An 18888-nucleotide genomic window follows, 5' to 3' on the forward strand; every position below is an offset into this window, starting at 1 on the left:
TACCCCATCTGAAGCTGAGGACCACATTTTTTGTTAACTCAGCAAATCTTCTGTCCCAAAAAAGCATCTTTTTGGCAAGAAGCAAAGACAAGGAGTGGTATCTAAGTAAGCCGCTAAGAGTGACTTTCAGGAGTGGGAGTTGTCAGGAATAGTACAAAGACCCAAAGCATTGTATTCATTGACCTTTGGATAACAAGAGCGCACAGAGTTTTCAAGCAGGAACTAGCGCATGGCATGCATTTATTTAAGACGTTAAAATGGTATAAAATGTCCTTTTACATGCTGCAGAGTGACAAATGTTTACCTAGAAGCACCTATTTGGACAATATAGTGATGAAAAGAGCTAACAGAAACAGTATTAAGGAAGTAGAATCATGTAGGTTAGATGAAGTGCAGAAGAAGCTAAGTCAGCAATAATTAACACAACTGGGACCAAGGCAAGAATGAGTGGACTACACAGTTGGTCCATGGCTTGGTGCTCACCTGCTGGGATGGCGACACTGAAGGCTTTAGACTGAGGACCTGGTCCCCTCCTATTTGCTGCACGGATTTTGAATATATAGCGTTCCCCGGCCTGCAGACCATCTATTATGGCTGATGTTGTAGCTCCAGAGTAGGTGATGGACTTTGCTCCAAATGGCTTGAGAGCCGGGGCGTATGAAAGAATGTATTCTGAAATGATTTGGCAGACGGTTGGAAGTAGGAAACTGAAAACAGTCCTGTTTCCAGCGGACAGACTGTATGGGTAGGATGAATTAGAACGTGCATTACTAAAATTAATACACTAGCAATGCACGTTGAGTCAACAGCTGGAGTACAAAGACATGAGAGAGAGAGACACATATATATGGAGGTAAGTTAAACTTTTGTTCAGCTTAACAGACAAAACCAAATCACATCAATGACCTAATGACCTAGAAGGAATACGTTAGCTATACCTTTGTAAAAATACGTAAGAAACAATGCCCATCACAGTGAAGTGTCACCAAGAGGAATCAGACAGCAGCTGTACACTCTTCTAGAGAAGGTAGGGGGACATAAGGAAGTTACAGCACCAACTGCTGTGTGTTTTGGTGAGCTGCATCAGGAGGCTTTTTTTGTTTCTGGACATCAACCAATAAATGGAAAAAATGAGCCATCTGGAAAAAAAAGTAACTGCCCTAAATCAGAAACACCAGAAGGAACCTACAAAGAAAAAATGCACTGGAGGAAGAAGACATGTATGAAGATTGCCAGGAAAATATGCACTGTGGAAATCTAGTCTAAAAGACTGCAAATGTTAGGTAGTGTGGATTGCTGCAATCAGAATACCCTGAAGAACCATGAGCAGATTTTGGACTTTCCAATAGGAATTTTGTACTTACTGACTAGCTACCAAAATATCTGCAATCAACAACACATGATCCAGAAAATATTATTTCAAAACATGACTTGCTCACAATGGTGGACAACACACAATTTGCGTTGCTCACTGTAGCTATGAACACGGGAAATAAGAACGCTAAAAATTTTCTGTCCCACCGAAATTATTTGGAAGAAGAAATATATGGTGTATTTATATAATTATCATTCAAGACATCAGTATTAAAATCAGGTGACATTATTCATTACTATTAATTACTTTCTTATTCTACATTTACAACACACCTTGACACAGCTATAATTGCATTGTACTTTAAGACCCTGGTCATGCAAAAACAGCTCTGCCAGTCCATTGTGGTGAAACTCCACCAGCTCCAAAGGCCATGTACTCATTCCTCCGCAGTTCTAGAGCTGGAGAGGCATCCCCATGAAAACACAAAAAATTTACTTTAAGTTTGGAAACAATATTACTGCAGTCAAATATAAGTGTTTCCAGCTGAGCCATTGCTTAGAGCAGTTTTACCTGTAATCCACAGGCCAGCAGGCAAAATTCATGCCTGTATGATGGATGTTCTTATTCAGAAAAGATACTTTTACTAGTAAATAACTGCACTGCATATTGCCATATGGTACCAATAGCACTCCTGTCCAACAAAATCTAAATCTGACACATTGTGCTTCACTATAGCCTGGACCAAACACCACTGCAGAGACAGCAAAGCAAGCTTTTGCTGCCACTGAAGAAACTCACCCTGCTCTCAATTTTCAGTTCTGTGCTATCTGTGCCCTGTATTAACTTTCTGTATTGAGAGAAATTTCACCCCTATCGAAATAACTGCAGGCATGAAGAGGAGTCTTCCAATTACACCCTCAAGAAGAGCAGGTAAGATCTCAACCATGTGCAGGCTTCCTTTTCTTTTCTATCCTCCGTAAGAGGCACGGGTATAGGATAAAAATAGGGGTTTGGAAAAAAATTCCAAAGGCTGCCAGTTTTCTCTTTCTATGCAAAGAAACAAAGTAACATCTGAAGAGTCACAGATGGGAAAACTCTAGAACATAAAAAAAACCTTTAAAACCAGGGAACTTACTTTTTTCTGAAAATAAGCCCATATTCATTGTATTCAGAAATACATCATGCATAGGTTATCAAAATCCAGGAAAAAAAGTCCTCAACATTTTATACGCAAACACATTTAATGCTTAGTTGGAAAAAAAAAATCAATGTATTTGAATGCTTTTGATCATTTTATTTTGTTTTAAGATACACAGGAGTTGCTTTAATTGCAGAGGCACTTTTGTAACTTCAGGTAACTCCCAAATGGCTACTGGAGGATATATTCTCCCAGTAATATGTGGTACAAATATATAAAAGGACAGGGTTAAAAAACAAAAGGACCAAAAGACAAAAATTCCTGATTACTGTGCACCACCAAAACAATGAAATCACTGAGTTAGCACACTATGAAGTGCTAATTCAGTGATTTCATTTAGCCAGTATAAATATCACTTTCGTCATTTATTTAGTTTAAAAACAAGACTTCTCCTGTAAGACTTTGTACTCAAGAAAAGCAATGATATACTAGACATGTAAATGTGTTTAGCCCTTGAATATCAGGTATCTTTCAAATGATTGCTTTGGATGAACCATCTGAGGATCAGCAGACAAAAAATGGACAAAGGGCCACAGACTGCTCAAAATTAGGAGCAGATCTGAAATTTCAGATAATGTCCTTGCATGACCCTACTTTAAAAAATAATAACGCTTGGACAGAATTGCAGCTCCACTGAAGCAATTGGCAAAACTCCTACTGACTTCAAAGAGGAAGGAATTCCACCGCTGCCCTGAAGAACACATAAAGTAGGTCTAGTATGCAGGCACGGTGCACTTCCCCCCAGGCCAAAGATTTTTTAAATCCTGGGATGCTATAGTGCTGATAAGGTACCTCCAGAATCTTGCGTAACTTGAGAACACAATCCCATCAACCACTGGAGAATGGGAGCAGCTGAAAAATCAGCCTGGTCATTTTCAGGGGGAAAAAGAAAAAAAAACACCCAGAAGTTTTGTTTTGTTTTGTTTTTAAATTCTATGCAAGGAAACAACCACTGGCAAATTAGCTTTATGACCGTGTACAATAATGCTACAGTATGCAAGGCCTATATGCGGCATCTGTTGAAATCACTATTTGCACTTACTTCTTAAGCTGAAGTTTTCCTTCCATGACAAACTAGAAATAAAACACAACATAAACCCACTCACTTTCTTAGCAACTACCCAGCTTTTCCTTCTTCACCTAACTGTTACAAATCCTTTGGGAAACCTCCTTCTTGAGCTCCATTTTGACCTGCTTATTAATGGAAGAAGAGGTAAACATGCACACGTGACACCCCAGAAAGATCTGTGACGCCCCAGACACAGGGTGATGATGGCTTCCCAGTAACGGTCTGTAGATGTTGGGCTGGAAACAAGGAAATCTCGGTTGACTATAAGCCACTGAGTAGTGAAAAACTCCTGGCACAGTCAGTGGTTCCATCTCACTGCGAAGTGGCAGTCTGGCTTTGAGAAGACCAGCTCCTTGAGGGGGTTAAAAAATGACAGCGATGACTTACCTTTGACTTTTCCTTCACTCTCTGGGAGAGCATCCCAGGATGCTGCTACAGATGTTGGTTTCCCCTTTAGTGGCCAAACATCTAAATTTTCAGGTGCACTGGAAGGAGCTGTGAAACAGCCGTATGCAGAAGAGGCAAGTAAGAAAAGTTGACCCACACAGGACACACCTTTTCTCATAGCAGAAATTCCTATACAGCCATTTCAGAGATAAACGTGAAAAGCACACATGGCCCAGGTCCACACATGCCTCTATTACACCTCTCTACCAGGCTCCTGTAGTGAAATTGTATTCCATGCTTTTAGTTACAGGCTGTCTCCACAAGACTGCTACCGTAGCTTATCTGGAATGATGTTGTAAGTAGGTTGCCGTGGACCACGTCCCTGTACCAAAAGGGCCCCACAGCTTCTTCATGGTAGAGGCAGGATTTAAATCTTCTGCCCACAGACAGGAACAGCAACAGGGCTGCTCCTCCCCAGAGGAAAGGGCACACACAGCTGCAGGGGTCCAAGGTGCTGACCCTTCCACCAGAAATACCCAAACCATCTACCTCTGTTCTCGCTGTGCCACTGTGCTCTCCAGGGCACTGCTGCAGGGATGCGGGCAGCAGCAAGGCTTTTCCCATGTTCTCTGCTACCCCAGACAACCACTGATTCTGCCTTTCCCTCAAGGCAGCCCTATTTCACTGCTCAAACCCTAAAACTTGTGTTACCTCAAGGACATTCTGAACACACACCTGCCTCTGGGGTCCGTTGGTAAACAGATACGCTCCATTTGCCTTCCTTTTCTCCCTCTAAGATTTGGACTGCAAACTCGTACATGGTGTCTGGCAGCAGATGCTCCACCAGCGCCCGACGGTTGGACACCTGCTTGTAATCCCACCTTGCTGATTCCCCCTTTTCCCGATAGCGAACGTTGTATTGCCTGGCATCAGAAACACAAGAAAATAAAAATTCACACACTGAAACCTAGTGTTAGCAGAACCTGAGAGGGATGGGGCTGCTTTACCCTTAGCTAGCCTGCTAGGGCTTACTGGGGAGCTACCAAACTGCAAACAACAAAGTACCGCTTCCACCAAGAGCCAGCGTCTTTTAAACAAACATTTTTGTGCCTTCCTGTACTGGGGTCTGATTGCTTTCATCCCAAGGGACAAACTGCTCTTTCCAGCCTCTTACTCATAGAGGGGGGAAGCTGCAGGGCTTTCCAAGCCAAGCCAGGCATTGTCTGGGAGGCAAGGAGGGTACATCACCTCACATCCACCCTCATCAGGTTTCTAACAGCTTCTCTGAAGCACCCCCTACCAGACACTGTCATAGGTACAGATATGCAAATTCCTATGTCCTGAGCTAAATCATTCCCACAACCAACTGCAATTAAATAAATGCAATAGCAATCAGTAGTGTGTTCACCTTCAGCGGTTCACCTTTAGTATGCATTCAGAAAAGAAAACATGGGACTAACTACCTATTTGCTGCAACCTTCTGTTTTTCATACAGTGGGTCTGTCCAAGCAACGAGCACAGACTGAGAGGACATAACTCGAACAGTTATGTCTTGTGCCACCTCCACCTCTTCCTCCTCTGAAATGGCAAAACAAAATAGCACATCAATAAGAACTTTGGAGTTCTCATAAAAACAGTAACAGTCTTTAAATGGCATGACAATACGCACCCAGCACAGATGAATAACAAATACAGATGCAGTGGAAAATCAAGTACATTGATTACCAATGGTACCCCATGCTGTCATCGTTTCATCTGTTTGCTTACAAGACCAGAGTGCTAATATACTCTACAGTCCTTCAACATTCTATCAGTCCCCAGACTGTTACTTATAGCAAGTGTTATAGCATACTGACATTACTCATCTCTGGCATGCTCACTGCTAATGCTGCCTGGAGAGTAGAATTTTTGCCTTATGAAAATGTTAGAGATTTAAGAAATTGGTTTCATTTTGAAGGTCAATAAAACCAGGGACTGTGAAAAATACAAGGGAAAATTCTTGCATTTTTTACATTTTTGAGTGCTTCGAACAGGTTGCTCAGATTCAACAGCTTTGTATTTTTTTATGGTAGATAAGGCAAAAATTAAAAAAGAAAAAAAAAAAGCAGCTCCCTGGAGTGGGCTGTTCTGACACATCAGTCTCTTTCTCAAATAGTCACAAAATTTTAAAATTCAGTGAAACTGCTTTGGGGGTTTGTTTGAGGATTTTAATTTTGCTGAGGCTCCTTTTTCTATCTGTCCATCACTTTGTCTAGCCTACTCCACCTAATGCCCTATGAAAGGTTTATTACTCTTCCTATTAGCAACTATCCCAAGAATCCCAGAGGCACGGAATGCACAAGGCACAGCTTTCCAGCCAAATTTTTATAGAAGATGGAAAAATATTGATGTCTCAGGAAAGGACAGGAGCTGGTAAGCTCTGGAGTATGATTTCATTCTCTAGGGAGCTCACTCATGTATGACTGAAGTTCAGGGAAAGACTGCCCTTCTCTTAAGAGAGTGGCATGGTATCCCAGCATTGCCCACACAGAAGGCAGGCAGTAGGGAAGCAAATTTCACTTCTTCCAATCAGGTTTTTAATGCAGAGGGTTCTCAGATAAGTCCAGATTTTCCAAGACAAACAGCTACAACACAAAAGTGGCTGGAAAGCGGCTTAGGGACCTATTCACAAAGGTTTTGAGCCTTCTCATGCAGTTATTGCAGTGCATAACATTTGCCAATAGCTAGATAGGACCAGCTAAAACAAACAAACAAACAAACAAACAAAACCCCAACAACAGAAACCCCAACCAACTATGTTGCAGAATTGTATCATTTTATTAACCCTGCTTGAACTGGAGAAACAGTTGAAGACATCCAACAAGCTTTTTCACGCACAGAGAACTTAGCAGCTCCAGCACCGATAGACTTGCAGTCCAAAAATTAAAAGGCTACCTCATTGTGATCAAATGTCTCCATGAACTGGCAGCAGATGTGAAAGAATCATACCTGTGACTTTTCTTTTAGTTAAAGATGACCTATAGACAGGTTGGCTCCGTCCTTGGGAGCTCCTTGATGGCAGCGAAACCACATGAACTGACTCAGAGGCTGTACATGCAGGGAGAAAACAGAGGTATTCCTGTAAGTCTTTTCAGGCAGAACTCTGTTTTATTCTTTTCTGAGATACAATAGGAGAAGCTTACTCAAAAGTTAATTTATTTAGAGCCACATTTACGTCAGAGGGTTCAATATGCGTGCAATAAGAACAGTAAAGTTGGTATTTTAGAAGCAGGAAAGCAAATTATTAACATGAAAAGACCAATACAAAAGTCCTGTATTCTAGGACTGAGTTTTTCTCCTGATAATTTGATTATTTAAACATCATTTCTCCTCCCTCTTCAAAAAAGTATAGCATAAACATAATGAAAACAAGAAATAGATGCTCCAAACCACGTTACAAACCATTTCTCATCAAGATTAACTTTGTTACTGAGCTCCCATCAAGCCCACAACAAGGTTTTTATTGACTTCTGTACTGCCTGAGCAGGCTCTCAGCCTGCAGAGCAGTGGTACGTGCTGGGCATCAAACAGGAGAGCATCTTCCATTGGTATGTGTCTCAACCCTGGCACCTTGGCACAGACGCCAGAGTGCCCCCTCCACAAGTGGTGCACAGAAAGATGTAAAGGTGAATACTAGAGAAGAGATGAGAAGTGAAAAGGGAGAACAGATAGAGGTTACTGAGGAATTCTCTCTCTTTGGAAAAATGGAGATAAAGACATACATTTAATACAAAACCCACAAAGCAGAAGAGGAAATAGACATTCACAGTGCAAAGCCAGGAATTCTGGCAGCCACGTATGATTTTGGATCCATCCCTCATTTTGTAACCCAAGACCAGATTAGCTGCAGGAGAGGCTTCCAGCCTAGAGGAGAGATGTTGAAAGAAAGAAGCAAACACACGCAAACAGCACAGGATCAAAGCAAGACTCGTGAACGCAGACCTAGCGCCTGCTGGGGCAAGAGATGCTCAGGCAGCAGGACAGAGACAGGTCAGTCACAACACAGGCAAGGGACACATACAACACAAAAGAAAATGCTCAGCCTCTGTAGAAACAGAACAGTTGCAAACCCCATTGATACTGTTAAATGGGAAATCCTTTAAACTGAGGGCAGATGATCTAGGGCATGATCACTGCACAGCAGGGCAAGGAGAACAGAAGAGGTCAGCCTGACTGTCTGAGGAGCCCTTAGTGACCAGGACCTCATGAAGCATCTGGAAAGAACATGGACAAACAAGTGTAACACTCTAGTACTGAGCCCATGAAACAGTTTTAATGGTAAGTGTGGGTAAATTTAATAAGTGTTATTTTTTTTTCTCCACTGGCCTGAAATAACATACGGACACAGAGCATAAGCGGAAGACAAGAAACAATGGATTTCAGAGTAGTCCCACCACATGCAAGGAGAATATGAGCTATAGCTCTTTTCCCCAGCCCTTCCCTCTGCTGTTAATGGGAGTAACTTGCTCTTTAACACAGCATCAAGTTCTGCATCACTTTCTACACTGCTCATTGCATTTTTCTGTTAGGAACATGTTAAAAGAATGCAATTAATAGTGAGCGTTTTCATTTATAGGAGGAAGTTGTCTGATGGCTACAACAACACGTGCTCTGTGATCACCTAGCAGCCACAGGGGCTAACGGAAGTGTGCTAGCTCAGCTAGATATGCTACCAGGGAAATCAGTCACCTAGTTTTCGTGCTTCCTGGTTTTGTCGCTCTTGCAACAGTGGAGCATAGCTCATCCTTCGGCTGCTCTCTCCATACCCACGGAGGTAACCTTGGGATCTGCTGCGTGGACTCCTCAAGCCTGCTCCACCATAAGGTGGCTTCCACCGAAAAGGTAACTTGCCATCTGGAGACTGGGCACGCATTCTCAGAGGTCTGTTTGGCATGTCCTTCTCTTCAAAAAATAAGCAAACACACACAAACAAAATCTGTCACTGTTATTATGGAGCACATGACATGTATGGCAGCTAACATATGTCTGTTGCAAGTGCAACTATTAAATTACATCAGAACAAAAGGCGTAATTTTATAGATTTTTAGTTTTGCTATAAAACCCAGCTGGAATAACAACAAGTTTTCCAAGTGGGATGTGCAATACTAATTGCATCTTTTCCCAGGCTCTTCAGACAGACTGGTGCAAGACACTGAAAGTGAAAACATACCGTAATACAAGGACTCCTGCCAGAAAATGGGGATGTCTTGTAGCTTTCCTGTTTAACCTTCCCCTTACCCTAGTTCAGGACATCAGCACATTATTTTTTTTTTTTGTCAAGCACTAAAGTTCAGCATAAAATGAAGCACAGGACCTTTTAAACATTTAGAAAACAATCCACATTAAAAGCAGGTTCTCTTCTCCTAAACCCATCACTAATGGCTTTCTGATAGCCTCTTATTTAACAGCCTGCTCTGCACATGCTTCAACTCTTGACTTCCCAAACTCCCATTATATGATACCCTGAGCATCCAGTACTGTAACAGGTACCTTATGCAAATTGTTTATTTTTATATCTGCTGGCAAGTTGGCAGCATCCTTTTACAAAGTGATTCTGATGTAAGGATTACTCGAGCAACCAGTTTGGCTGCTCTGAATAGCATCTTCAGTTTTTGTTATTCTCCACTGCATATGACCTGCACCATTCTACAGCACAGGCTGCAAGCAGAACAGGCTGGCACCAGCAGCCAGGACTGAGATCTCCCACACTTGTAGGGAGGTTTTGCCTCATCATCTACATTTCACACTCGAAGCAGGTGTCTCTCAGCCTTTTGTAGCAATGCCATTCCATCAAGCTCAAGGTTGTGTGAGCTGCCAGCTCAGAGGTTGCACTGTTTTCAAATGCTCTCGCTGGCTAAACCAGTCACTGCAATCACATCAATGTCAAAAGAACAAGAGACTGGAAAGCAATAGCTGCCAGAGACCTGGACAGACATTGAAAGACAATGCACCGAAGTATTCCCAAGCAATAGGTGAGAACCTCTTTCCAGCACCAGTTCAAGAGCTCATATTTATTCATGACAGTACTTAAACATGTTGTTTTAAGTATGTATTGATGTCTGCATGTCCCTATCCACACCAAAAGCAAGTCCTTTTCCAATATTAAAATTAAAATTAAAATTGCCTCACTTAAATATCCATTAAGTATACAAGGACACCAATCTCAGCAACCGTGGTGCAGAGGCCTGTAAATAAAACCTCATCCTCCCAGAGGGAGAAAAGATGCGTTCAGATTATATCTGGGAATTTGCACTCCTTGTGATGCAGGAAGTGGTAATAGATTTACCAATAGAAGGACCAAGGGCAAACAGAAACCCCAATATCTCTACCTGGTTATGCCATGGTATATATACCATGGTGTAACACATCCTCATGTCACAGGATGGATACATTGCACTGCTGCCCATACCCAGCATCAATACCACAGCTCCATCCTGACCAGCTGAATCCAACCCAGATAAATGGGCATCCAGAAATGGCCAAGGACAGCAGTCACCTCATCTAAAGAGATACCTTCGGTTAAAATCAAATCCTTTTCTATGTTCCAAAGAATGAGAAAGAGTCACTCCCTTGTGCTCTCTTCAGTGCAGAAATCCAACATTACCTACAGCTGCAGGAATTTGTTTATAGTATCTTGGCCCCCAAAATGCAGGGCTCATTAAAGCCTCAGTATTGACTTTTTCCAGTTGAAACATCCACTACTATTGCCAAAGTTTCTGTGCGTGTCAGGACTGTGGGATAACATTTTACAAATGAGGTAAGTCCAGATCATGAGGTCGAAGCTGATGGTAAAACATCCTCTAAACAACCACATAAAGAGGCAGCCTGTACTTTTCAAATCACACAGATTCTTCAGAGAGCTTCATCAATTATCTAGCAAAGGAAAGCATGAAATAGCTCCACAAGAAAAGGCAAGTACTGACCCTAGTAACCAATCTATAACTGAGGGTAAAAATATCTCGAGCAACTCAAAACTATTAAAATAGAAGAGAAAAAATAAGTAGTTGAAATATGAGGTCAATTTAGCACCACAAATCTAGGTATAAAATGCTTGGTTTTGCCTTTCCTAGTCAGCAAAAACTTTTCTACATTTTCCTTCTATATGCCATTGCTTCAGGACTGGAAAACTGGACCTATAAAATGGGTTCTGCTGTGGAGAGGACACGTTTCGGACAGTCAGTAGACAACATCCATACAGTCTATAAACATCCACCAACCCCTCTTTTCACTTCAGCTAGAAGCTTGGGAGGCTAAGCACAGTGACCCAACCACAGGCACAGTAACAGCTTGAAGAGAGAAGTTGTAGCTGCTTAGAGAAAACAAAATCACCACAAAGTGATCAACTGCCTTCATTAGAAAAGGCCAAAAGTGCCAGCTGGCAAATGAAATCATGTCATGAGCAACTTGACCAAAAATCATCACAGTCTACACTGCAATAGGAAACTGGTGGGATTCGTTACTTATTTTGTTGCTTGGGTTTGTTTTAGGGGAGGGGTGTCTGTGTTTTGTTTTTTATTATTACTTTTAATTTAAAAAATGAAGTTCTAAGTGTCGAATGAGACTGACTGGCTCTGTACCCTGGGTTTTAGACTACTGCTGCTTTACCAGACTAAACAGATTAAATAAAATGCAAAGATTGAATAAAGCGTGCCAAACTGCTCAGTTCATTCACCCTCCACAAAGAGTAGATCCCCTTCTTAGGAAGTCCTTAACTGCTCCCTGAGCACAATCAATTGTCCTCTGAGATAATAACCTCACACCACTGCCAACCTGCAATACAGTTTCAGAGCTGAGCCATTCAGTTTGCAAACACCCTGCAGCGTCCCTCCCAAAACCCACCACCATGACTAGAAAAGCATCTCAGCCAGAGGTGGCTCTTAGATCTCTGAGCTATTTCTTTGAGATATAACACTTGTTTATACCATGCACTCTCATACGTGTCCAAGCCCTATCACCATGAGGATCTCAGCTGTTCTTGTAGCAAAAAATGACAGTGAATAAGTAGACAAACAAAAAAAAAAAGCACTGTATTTTGATTCTTCAGCTGGCAACTCTAAAATTCATTCAATCTGTGAGGTAAGACCCTTTGTAAAACATCCACACTCCTAAAACCTACTGCGTCAGCCTCTCCTAAATGCAACTGCTTGAGTGGTGACACTTAAGTTCATAGCACATGTGGCAAACACATTTAAGGGCACCTTTACAACTGCCCTCTTGGTAGGCAACTTGTGAAACCAAGATAGGCATCTGCCCAAGGGTGCAGAAAGACTGAGGAACGCCAGCCCGGCCAGAGGCACCAGAGAAGTGGGGGGAGAAAACCCACACTCAGATTCGTGTACTGGCTGTATCACAGCCAGCCCTTCATCAGGAAAAAGAGTTTATTGTGCTCAAAAATGCTTTACAACATGATCACCCATCCCTTCTTCATGCCTGCAATGGGTGTTGTTTTCTACATACTGCCCTACCAACTTCCAGCAGGTAAATCACTTTGTGTGTTGGCTTTAAGGGCTGGGACAATTCTGATACGCCACTTTGGTTTTTTCACCTGATTTGAAATAGATTTCAAAACAGAGTGTACTTGAAAAAGGAGAAAGCAGAGCTTTGCTAGTAAAGCCACACGTCTAAAGCTCTACAGTCCTTTGTGCAACTCAAGGCTTTCAATCTGGTTGTTATTTATGAACAGGAAAAGAAAAATGGCATTTTACCATAACTGAGAGGCACAAGGGACAGAGAACATCTCACCTTTCTCATCCAGCAACCCACACAGGAGCTGCTGCTTTGGTCCTTGCCTTCACATACTGTCCCTGCTACCTATCTCCATTCAGCTATCCCAAAGCCACATCAGCAAAAAAAGTAACAAAGAGAACAGACAAAATACCACAGGAAGATACTTGTTTTCCACCCAAAAATTAACACTCCATGTCACTTTGGCAAAGTATTACTGGTATTTTTTTCCTTTAAGTTGGCGGTTTGATCCAAGTTCCGCTGAGAAAGTGAGAGCAATTCCACCAGCTTCAATGAGGGCTGGATCAGGGCCATCCCCAGAAGAGTTCACTCTACAAAGATATTTCCTGCAGTTGGCAAGCCAGCTCAGACATCAGACACAGTGCTGATGTGGCCTTCTGAACCAAGATGTGCTGATTGCTCTAACTCCAGAAGGCTCAGTGAGTTACTTCAGACCAGCCATGACACAGAGCATAGCACTAGGTCTAGTGAGGATCTTTGTAGCGTTGGCAGCAGTTAACGTGTAAAAGCATGAGCATACGATCGGAGCAAGTAGGACTGAAATGGGAGAACAAATCCAGACTCAGGCTTACTGGGCTGGTAGGTTCCCTAGCACTTTAAAAAGCTCCATCAACCTTGTCCCTGTGTGGGTTGATCAACTTTTTTAATGCCACTCAGTGTCAGATGTCCTCCTGGGAATAAGCCAATCAGTTTAAGCAGTGGAGACAACTGACACATAAATCCTTTGTTTCTCTCAGAAAAAAAGATAAAGAATAATCGCTCAGCACATTTCCACAGACTTCTGCTTGGCGCAGAAAGTGGGGACTGGAACACTTTAGTTCCTGCAAAGCACAATGGAAAGTGTCCCATAATTCACCCAGCTCTGGCCAGGAGTTTTGGGCAGAGGACCAGTATCCAACTGTAATGTCTGATTTAAGCAAAGCAATTCATTATACATCTGTAGAAGAGTTACCTGGCATCCAGAGGACATTCTTTAAATTGACAGCATCGACAGAACCTTCCAGTGCTCTCTTTGAAGAGCCTTCTGAATGCTAAGCACAGTAGGACTAGGGCATTTTCCAAACTCAACAACATATTTCTACATGATTAATATATATATTATGACTTGAGAACAACCAACAGTGAAGTACTGAAGGCTTCACATTCTCCCACTGACATCCACACACAGGTTTCCTTCTACATCAGAACCCTTTAAAGGGAGTCCACTGAGCCTCCTCAATCACACCAGCTTCCTCTGGACACTTCTCATTCAGGTTTCTCCAGTGATCAAAGCACCGTGGTGATAAAAACCCCCAGCAACCCCAAAGCAGCTGCGAGAGCACACTGCAGCTGTGGCCCTAGTCTGCAACTGTTCATACGGGGTGCTGTCCATCCACTGACTTGGAGGAAAGGTGGTACTGAAAAGGCATCACCTTTGGGGGCTTCTTGGAAAGAGCAGAGCAGGCAAAACCAGCTGGCAAAGGTGCAGGGCTGCCCTGTTCATGGCCAGGCTCTCCGCAGGGCTGAGCTGGGAGATTAGGAAGCACTTCTGCTATAGGAGGGCAGAGGGCAAAGGGGCCACAACCAGTTTATGTCAAAATGCTTTCCACTGCACATCTCCTTTTCACACCTCAATGCTCATTACCTCCATTCATACCATGTATGGTAGGGTAATCAAATTCCAATTCGAAACTAGTCTGTGTCCTCCTCTGCAAGTTTCACATCTCCACTGTCAAACACATGCCCTAAAACAAGAGGTTTTCCTAACGGCTCAACATTGGAGGATAAGGCAGAAGACCTGCAACGGGTACGGCTCTGTGGGATGCCAAGCATCTGTAGAGGCAACAGCTTCATCCCACCTTTCCTGACACATCCAACATGAAAGATTGCCACAAAGCTAATAGACCTACAATTTTGGCTGCCCCAGCCTGCTGTTTGTCCCCAAAACAAAGGCTGTCAGGGGTGTGGGGCTACTGGAAGTGTCCCTTGGAACCCAAGCAGGATTTTGGCTGCACAACCTGTAATAAGCGGCAACACCCTCATTCTCCTCTAACAACTTGGCAGTTTTGCCTGCGACAACAGCAGAAGGAGGCAAAGATAACACAAAGCTTGCACTAAGATGGATATTATTCCTCTTGTAAAATATACTGACTCCCACATGAAGAGCTACCACTTCTGAGCCATAATCTCTACACGTGTTTCTACGAGAAAGAATTGACCCCAGTACAAATGCACATGGTAAAGTCCACCATGGCAGTAGGAAAGAATTACATCACCTGTCAGCACTGCTTTTTATCTGAAAATTTCTGATGGTTTCATGGAAACATGACTCAGACTGACTTAATCTCAGTGGTTTTCTCATACTCTGTGAAGTTGCCACCAAGGGAAATCTTTCTTTAGAGATTTCCACATGAAGGAACATATGCAGAGCTTTCTACAGGTTGAAGCTGGTACTTCTCCACCTGCAGCTGATGCCCACACAGATATGGCTATCCAAGAAGGGTGACCCAGCTGTGCAGGATCACAAGCCCACGGAAGCCCTTCTCTCCAGCACAGACACCAGCATGGAGCTTGCACAATGACACTCTGCCCAGCCTGGACATGGGACTGCATTGCAGCCTACCCACATTTATTCTTTTCACCCATAAAGATGGCTTGCAGGTGAGCCAGCCTATTCCCCTCTAGGTGGGCCTCAAAAGATGCCCACAGGAGAGATAGTAAAAAAAGGAGTTATGTTTCTAGGCTGTCATGCATCCCCTATACCGCTGCTCCCTCACTCATAACCCAGCAGCCTGAACTAGCTTTGAAGTGGGTTGGCAGGGAAAACAAGTCAGAGGCAGAGCATGTGTTCCTGTGAGCCAACCTATGTCCTGCTTCCTGCAGGTATGGCCACAGATCTACAGGAAGGAAAACACACCTACTAAAACTGTACTGCTCATTAGGGAGCTAACTAAACCGTGGCAGCGTCTGTATGCTGCACACCTGGATTACTTCTTATGAACCTAAATTTTCACTCCATTGCTCTGCTTTCATGTTAGTGCAATCTCACTGAAATCAGTGGCACATTACAGAGACAGTCAAGTGAAGAATGAGGCCCTGCTTATTCAAAGGCTGAAGAAAACATTGGGCATAATTATCCTGATGGGAGATATGGACTAGGCTTATGGAAAGTCACAGCAGGCAGCACAGTTCTCTTTCTGCACCAGCTTTTACTCCAACCATATCAAGCAGTGGTTACTCACATCCATAAAGCATAAAGCTTTATATGCTTAGTTCATATTGTTTACTTTTTATCTGAATTGTATTTTTAATGAAATACTCCTATTCAAATATCTGATTTCTGTCCAAACCTCACTGAGCTCTGGGCTGCTGGGATGTTTTATGGCAGATCCTCAAAGCTAACCTCCTCTGTATTAGTTAGGGGTGTCAGGCTGTGGAGGGGAACCAAAAGTTCTCAGCCACTTTCACCCTCACGCCCCTACTCCACAGAGCCTCTGATAATCCTATTCACCTTGGGCACGTTAACACCCACCAAACGGAGTACATCAGTCATTTGTGGAAACAGTGATGAGTGTTAGCCAAGCCACAACTAGCCAGAAACTCATTCCTTCAACTGTTCTTTAGACACCTGAGATTTTGAAAATCCCAGAAAACTGTGATTTTTACACACATACACTAAAACAGGGTCAGTGAGACATTTCTGAAGCAAGGATTAGCTCTGGATCCACAGTGTGGGAAATCTGGATGCTGTGGCTCTGCTACTGGCTCATTCCTTTATGCATCCTTGAGAAGGATTCACCAAATCATCCTTCTTAAGGGCTCTGGATTACTTGTATGGGGTGAGGGTGGTTTACACCTCTCTCCAAAACCACCTCAATATATCTAAACTGGCTCCCTTGCCCTGTACAGTAACACAGATTTTTTAATCTATCAGAGATTCACATGTTTACGTAAAGTCTTTCCATTCCATCCCTAGTTGAAGTGCACGTTCAACTTTCCACTAGAAACTGCCAAAAATGCCTCAGACTCACAAAGTCAGAGAGTAGGAATTCAAGTTTCATCATGTGTGAAGGAAAGAAAAAAGTTTAAACTCTCAATTTTTATTTCACTTTGCAAACCTTTCATAAATCAGAAACATTTGAGAGTTTCTCAAGGTACAGTTTTGCTAGGAACAAAACACTCTTTTGGTCTTTGCTCTTTCATTAGCAGCTCTCAGAGATTAAGTTTCTTCACAGGAACTGGAAAAAGTACATCCTAAAACAACAGTCTTTGCTTCTTCCTCTTCATGCAAAATGCAAATAAAACCCTACCTATAAAACTGTTCACAATTCATGTCTTGAAATAACACCAGCCTTGATCCTTCTAAATAATTTTATGCCACATTATTTATGGTAAAGGATCTTTCAAAAAGTACACAGAATCACAAAATCATAGAATAGTTTGGGTTGGAAAGGACCATGAGATCATCTAGCTCCAACCATTCTGTACCCTAAAAAAAAGGGAAGCTGGTCCATACACTCCCAAGTCTCCCAAAGTGCAAAGCTCACAGATACTAGACAAAACACATGCCAAGGAAATGGTCACAGTAATAGTAATCACTATTCTTAGGAGCTCTGTACTAGTTTGGGCTCAGGTAAGAAGTGAATAGGCACAGATCTCCATTACTGACAGATCACTTTCTTATTTCACATTCAAAAAGCAAACCTCTGCAGTCATATTCAAAACAATGTCTTCAAGGAAAGCCCTGGGCTGTATTACACACTACATTAGTCCTATGATAGCTGAGCAAACATGACTGAGGCAAATGGCAGCAGCCACTTGCAGTCACATCAGTTTGCACATTGTGATCTGTCAAGTGCTAGCTGAGATGGTCAGCAAAATTTTTACCTAACTAATACCCCTGAAAAGCAGCTCAATATATTGAAAGGATGCACTCACAGCTGTACAAGTTTGTAAAAGCGAATCCATGTCATCTTCCTTGCTTTAGCCCAGGGATATCTAGGACTAGAAATACAAGTATCTACAAAACAACTGATGGCTTTGCCTCCAATGTTGAGGTAAAAAACTTGCAGCTTCTCCCCACACAGCACAGAGCATCCCTGACCAGTGGGATATATGGCAAGAGGAATCTCTGGGGAAGAAAATCAACACTTCAACTCAAAAAAGTCTCTGCAAAAATCAGGAGATCAAGTCTCCGGAAGAACCATGTTAGACTTCCAGAGCCCTTAATATGCCATAACTAGCAGTCTGCCAGAGCCATACATTACCAATGTGGATGGACTTCTACTTTGTGTTATTCACATATTGTTGTTTGAACACCCAAAGTGGGAGATTGGAAGAAGTGGTGGAGTGGAAGATTGTACTGACATGGTACACTGTCTGACTGCTGCTAGGTGACTCTCTGACAAGGAATGAAGTTTTCAAATACCAAAACACCCATATGGCACTGCCCACTTTGTGAGCTCTGAACCAATTTTGCAAAGTCCCTATATGAGCTCCTGCTGAAAACCAACCCTTATTCTATGACTTCTACAATCACAGAGCTTCCACTGCATGGCGTGCAAGGAGATGCTTCTTAACAGAGTTATGTGCAGCCTGGATCTGAATGTTCTGCGTGGCCAACACTGAGTAACCAGCCCTGCAGTGACAGCAGAAGCAAAACCCCAGCTCAGATCCATCAAACCAAGGCTAGGAAGGCAAAGAAATTTGCACTGCTTTACAAGTAGCTTAAGCAACTCACTAACGTCTTCTGGGGTGACCATCTGCTACCATTCAGTAGCACAAACATTTTGTTAAAGCAGCAAAGCTTCCTGAAACACAGTGATTTCCTTCCATACAAAGGGGCCCCAAATTACTGAAAAGCTGCTACAGAAGTTTAAAAGTTTTAGTATTTGCCTTGTCGGTTTCTACAGGGACTGCTTGTAACTGTAACAAAAGTGGGTTTTTTAAAATATATATATATTTATACACTACAAACAGCTTCAAATATATATTCGTAAGAGGCCCTTCTTGCTGAAAAAGCCAAATGGCTCCTTTTTCATTGCCAACAATCTTGCAAGCCCTATAGCTAACTTTATGGAGGCTCTTATGTTTGGATACATAGGGTCTGCTTCTGCCACCCTTACTGCAACTATTAGCTGCTTGTTCTGCAAGGCT

At 42.6% G+C, this 18888-nt stretch overlaps 1 protein-coding gene across 1 annotated transcript in view; it reads right to left on the minus strand.

The window, feature by feature from the left end:
- Positions 1-18888, minus strand: part of FNDC1 (fibronectin type III domain containing 1) — a 61078-nt gene that overhangs the window by 33261 nt on the left and 8929 nt on the right. The window contains exons 2-7 of the mRNA XM_062641966.1: positions 8698-8910; positions 6958-7056; positions 5433-5547; positions 4705-4892; positions 3970-4077; positions 484-672 (exon numbers count right to left, since the gene is read on the minus strand). Of these exons, the coding sequence (XP_062497950.1) occupies positions 484-672; positions 3970-4077; positions 4705-4892; positions 5433-5547; positions 6958-7056; positions 8698-8910 (912 nt within the window). The remainder of the gene's footprint in view (positions 1-483; positions 673-3969; positions 4078-4704; positions 4893-5432; positions 5548-6957; positions 7057-8697; positions 8911-18888) is intronic.

Source organism: Pezoporus occidentalis, unplaced genomic scaffold (genome assembly GCF_034315485.1).
Source record: "Pezoporus occidentalis ecotype Australia unplaced genomic scaffold, CSIRO_AGI_Poc_V1 ctg7, whole genome shotgun sequence".
Classification (NCBI taxonomy): Eukaryota; Metazoa; Chordata; class Aves; order Psittaciformes; family Psittacidae; genus Pezoporus; species Pezoporus occidentalis.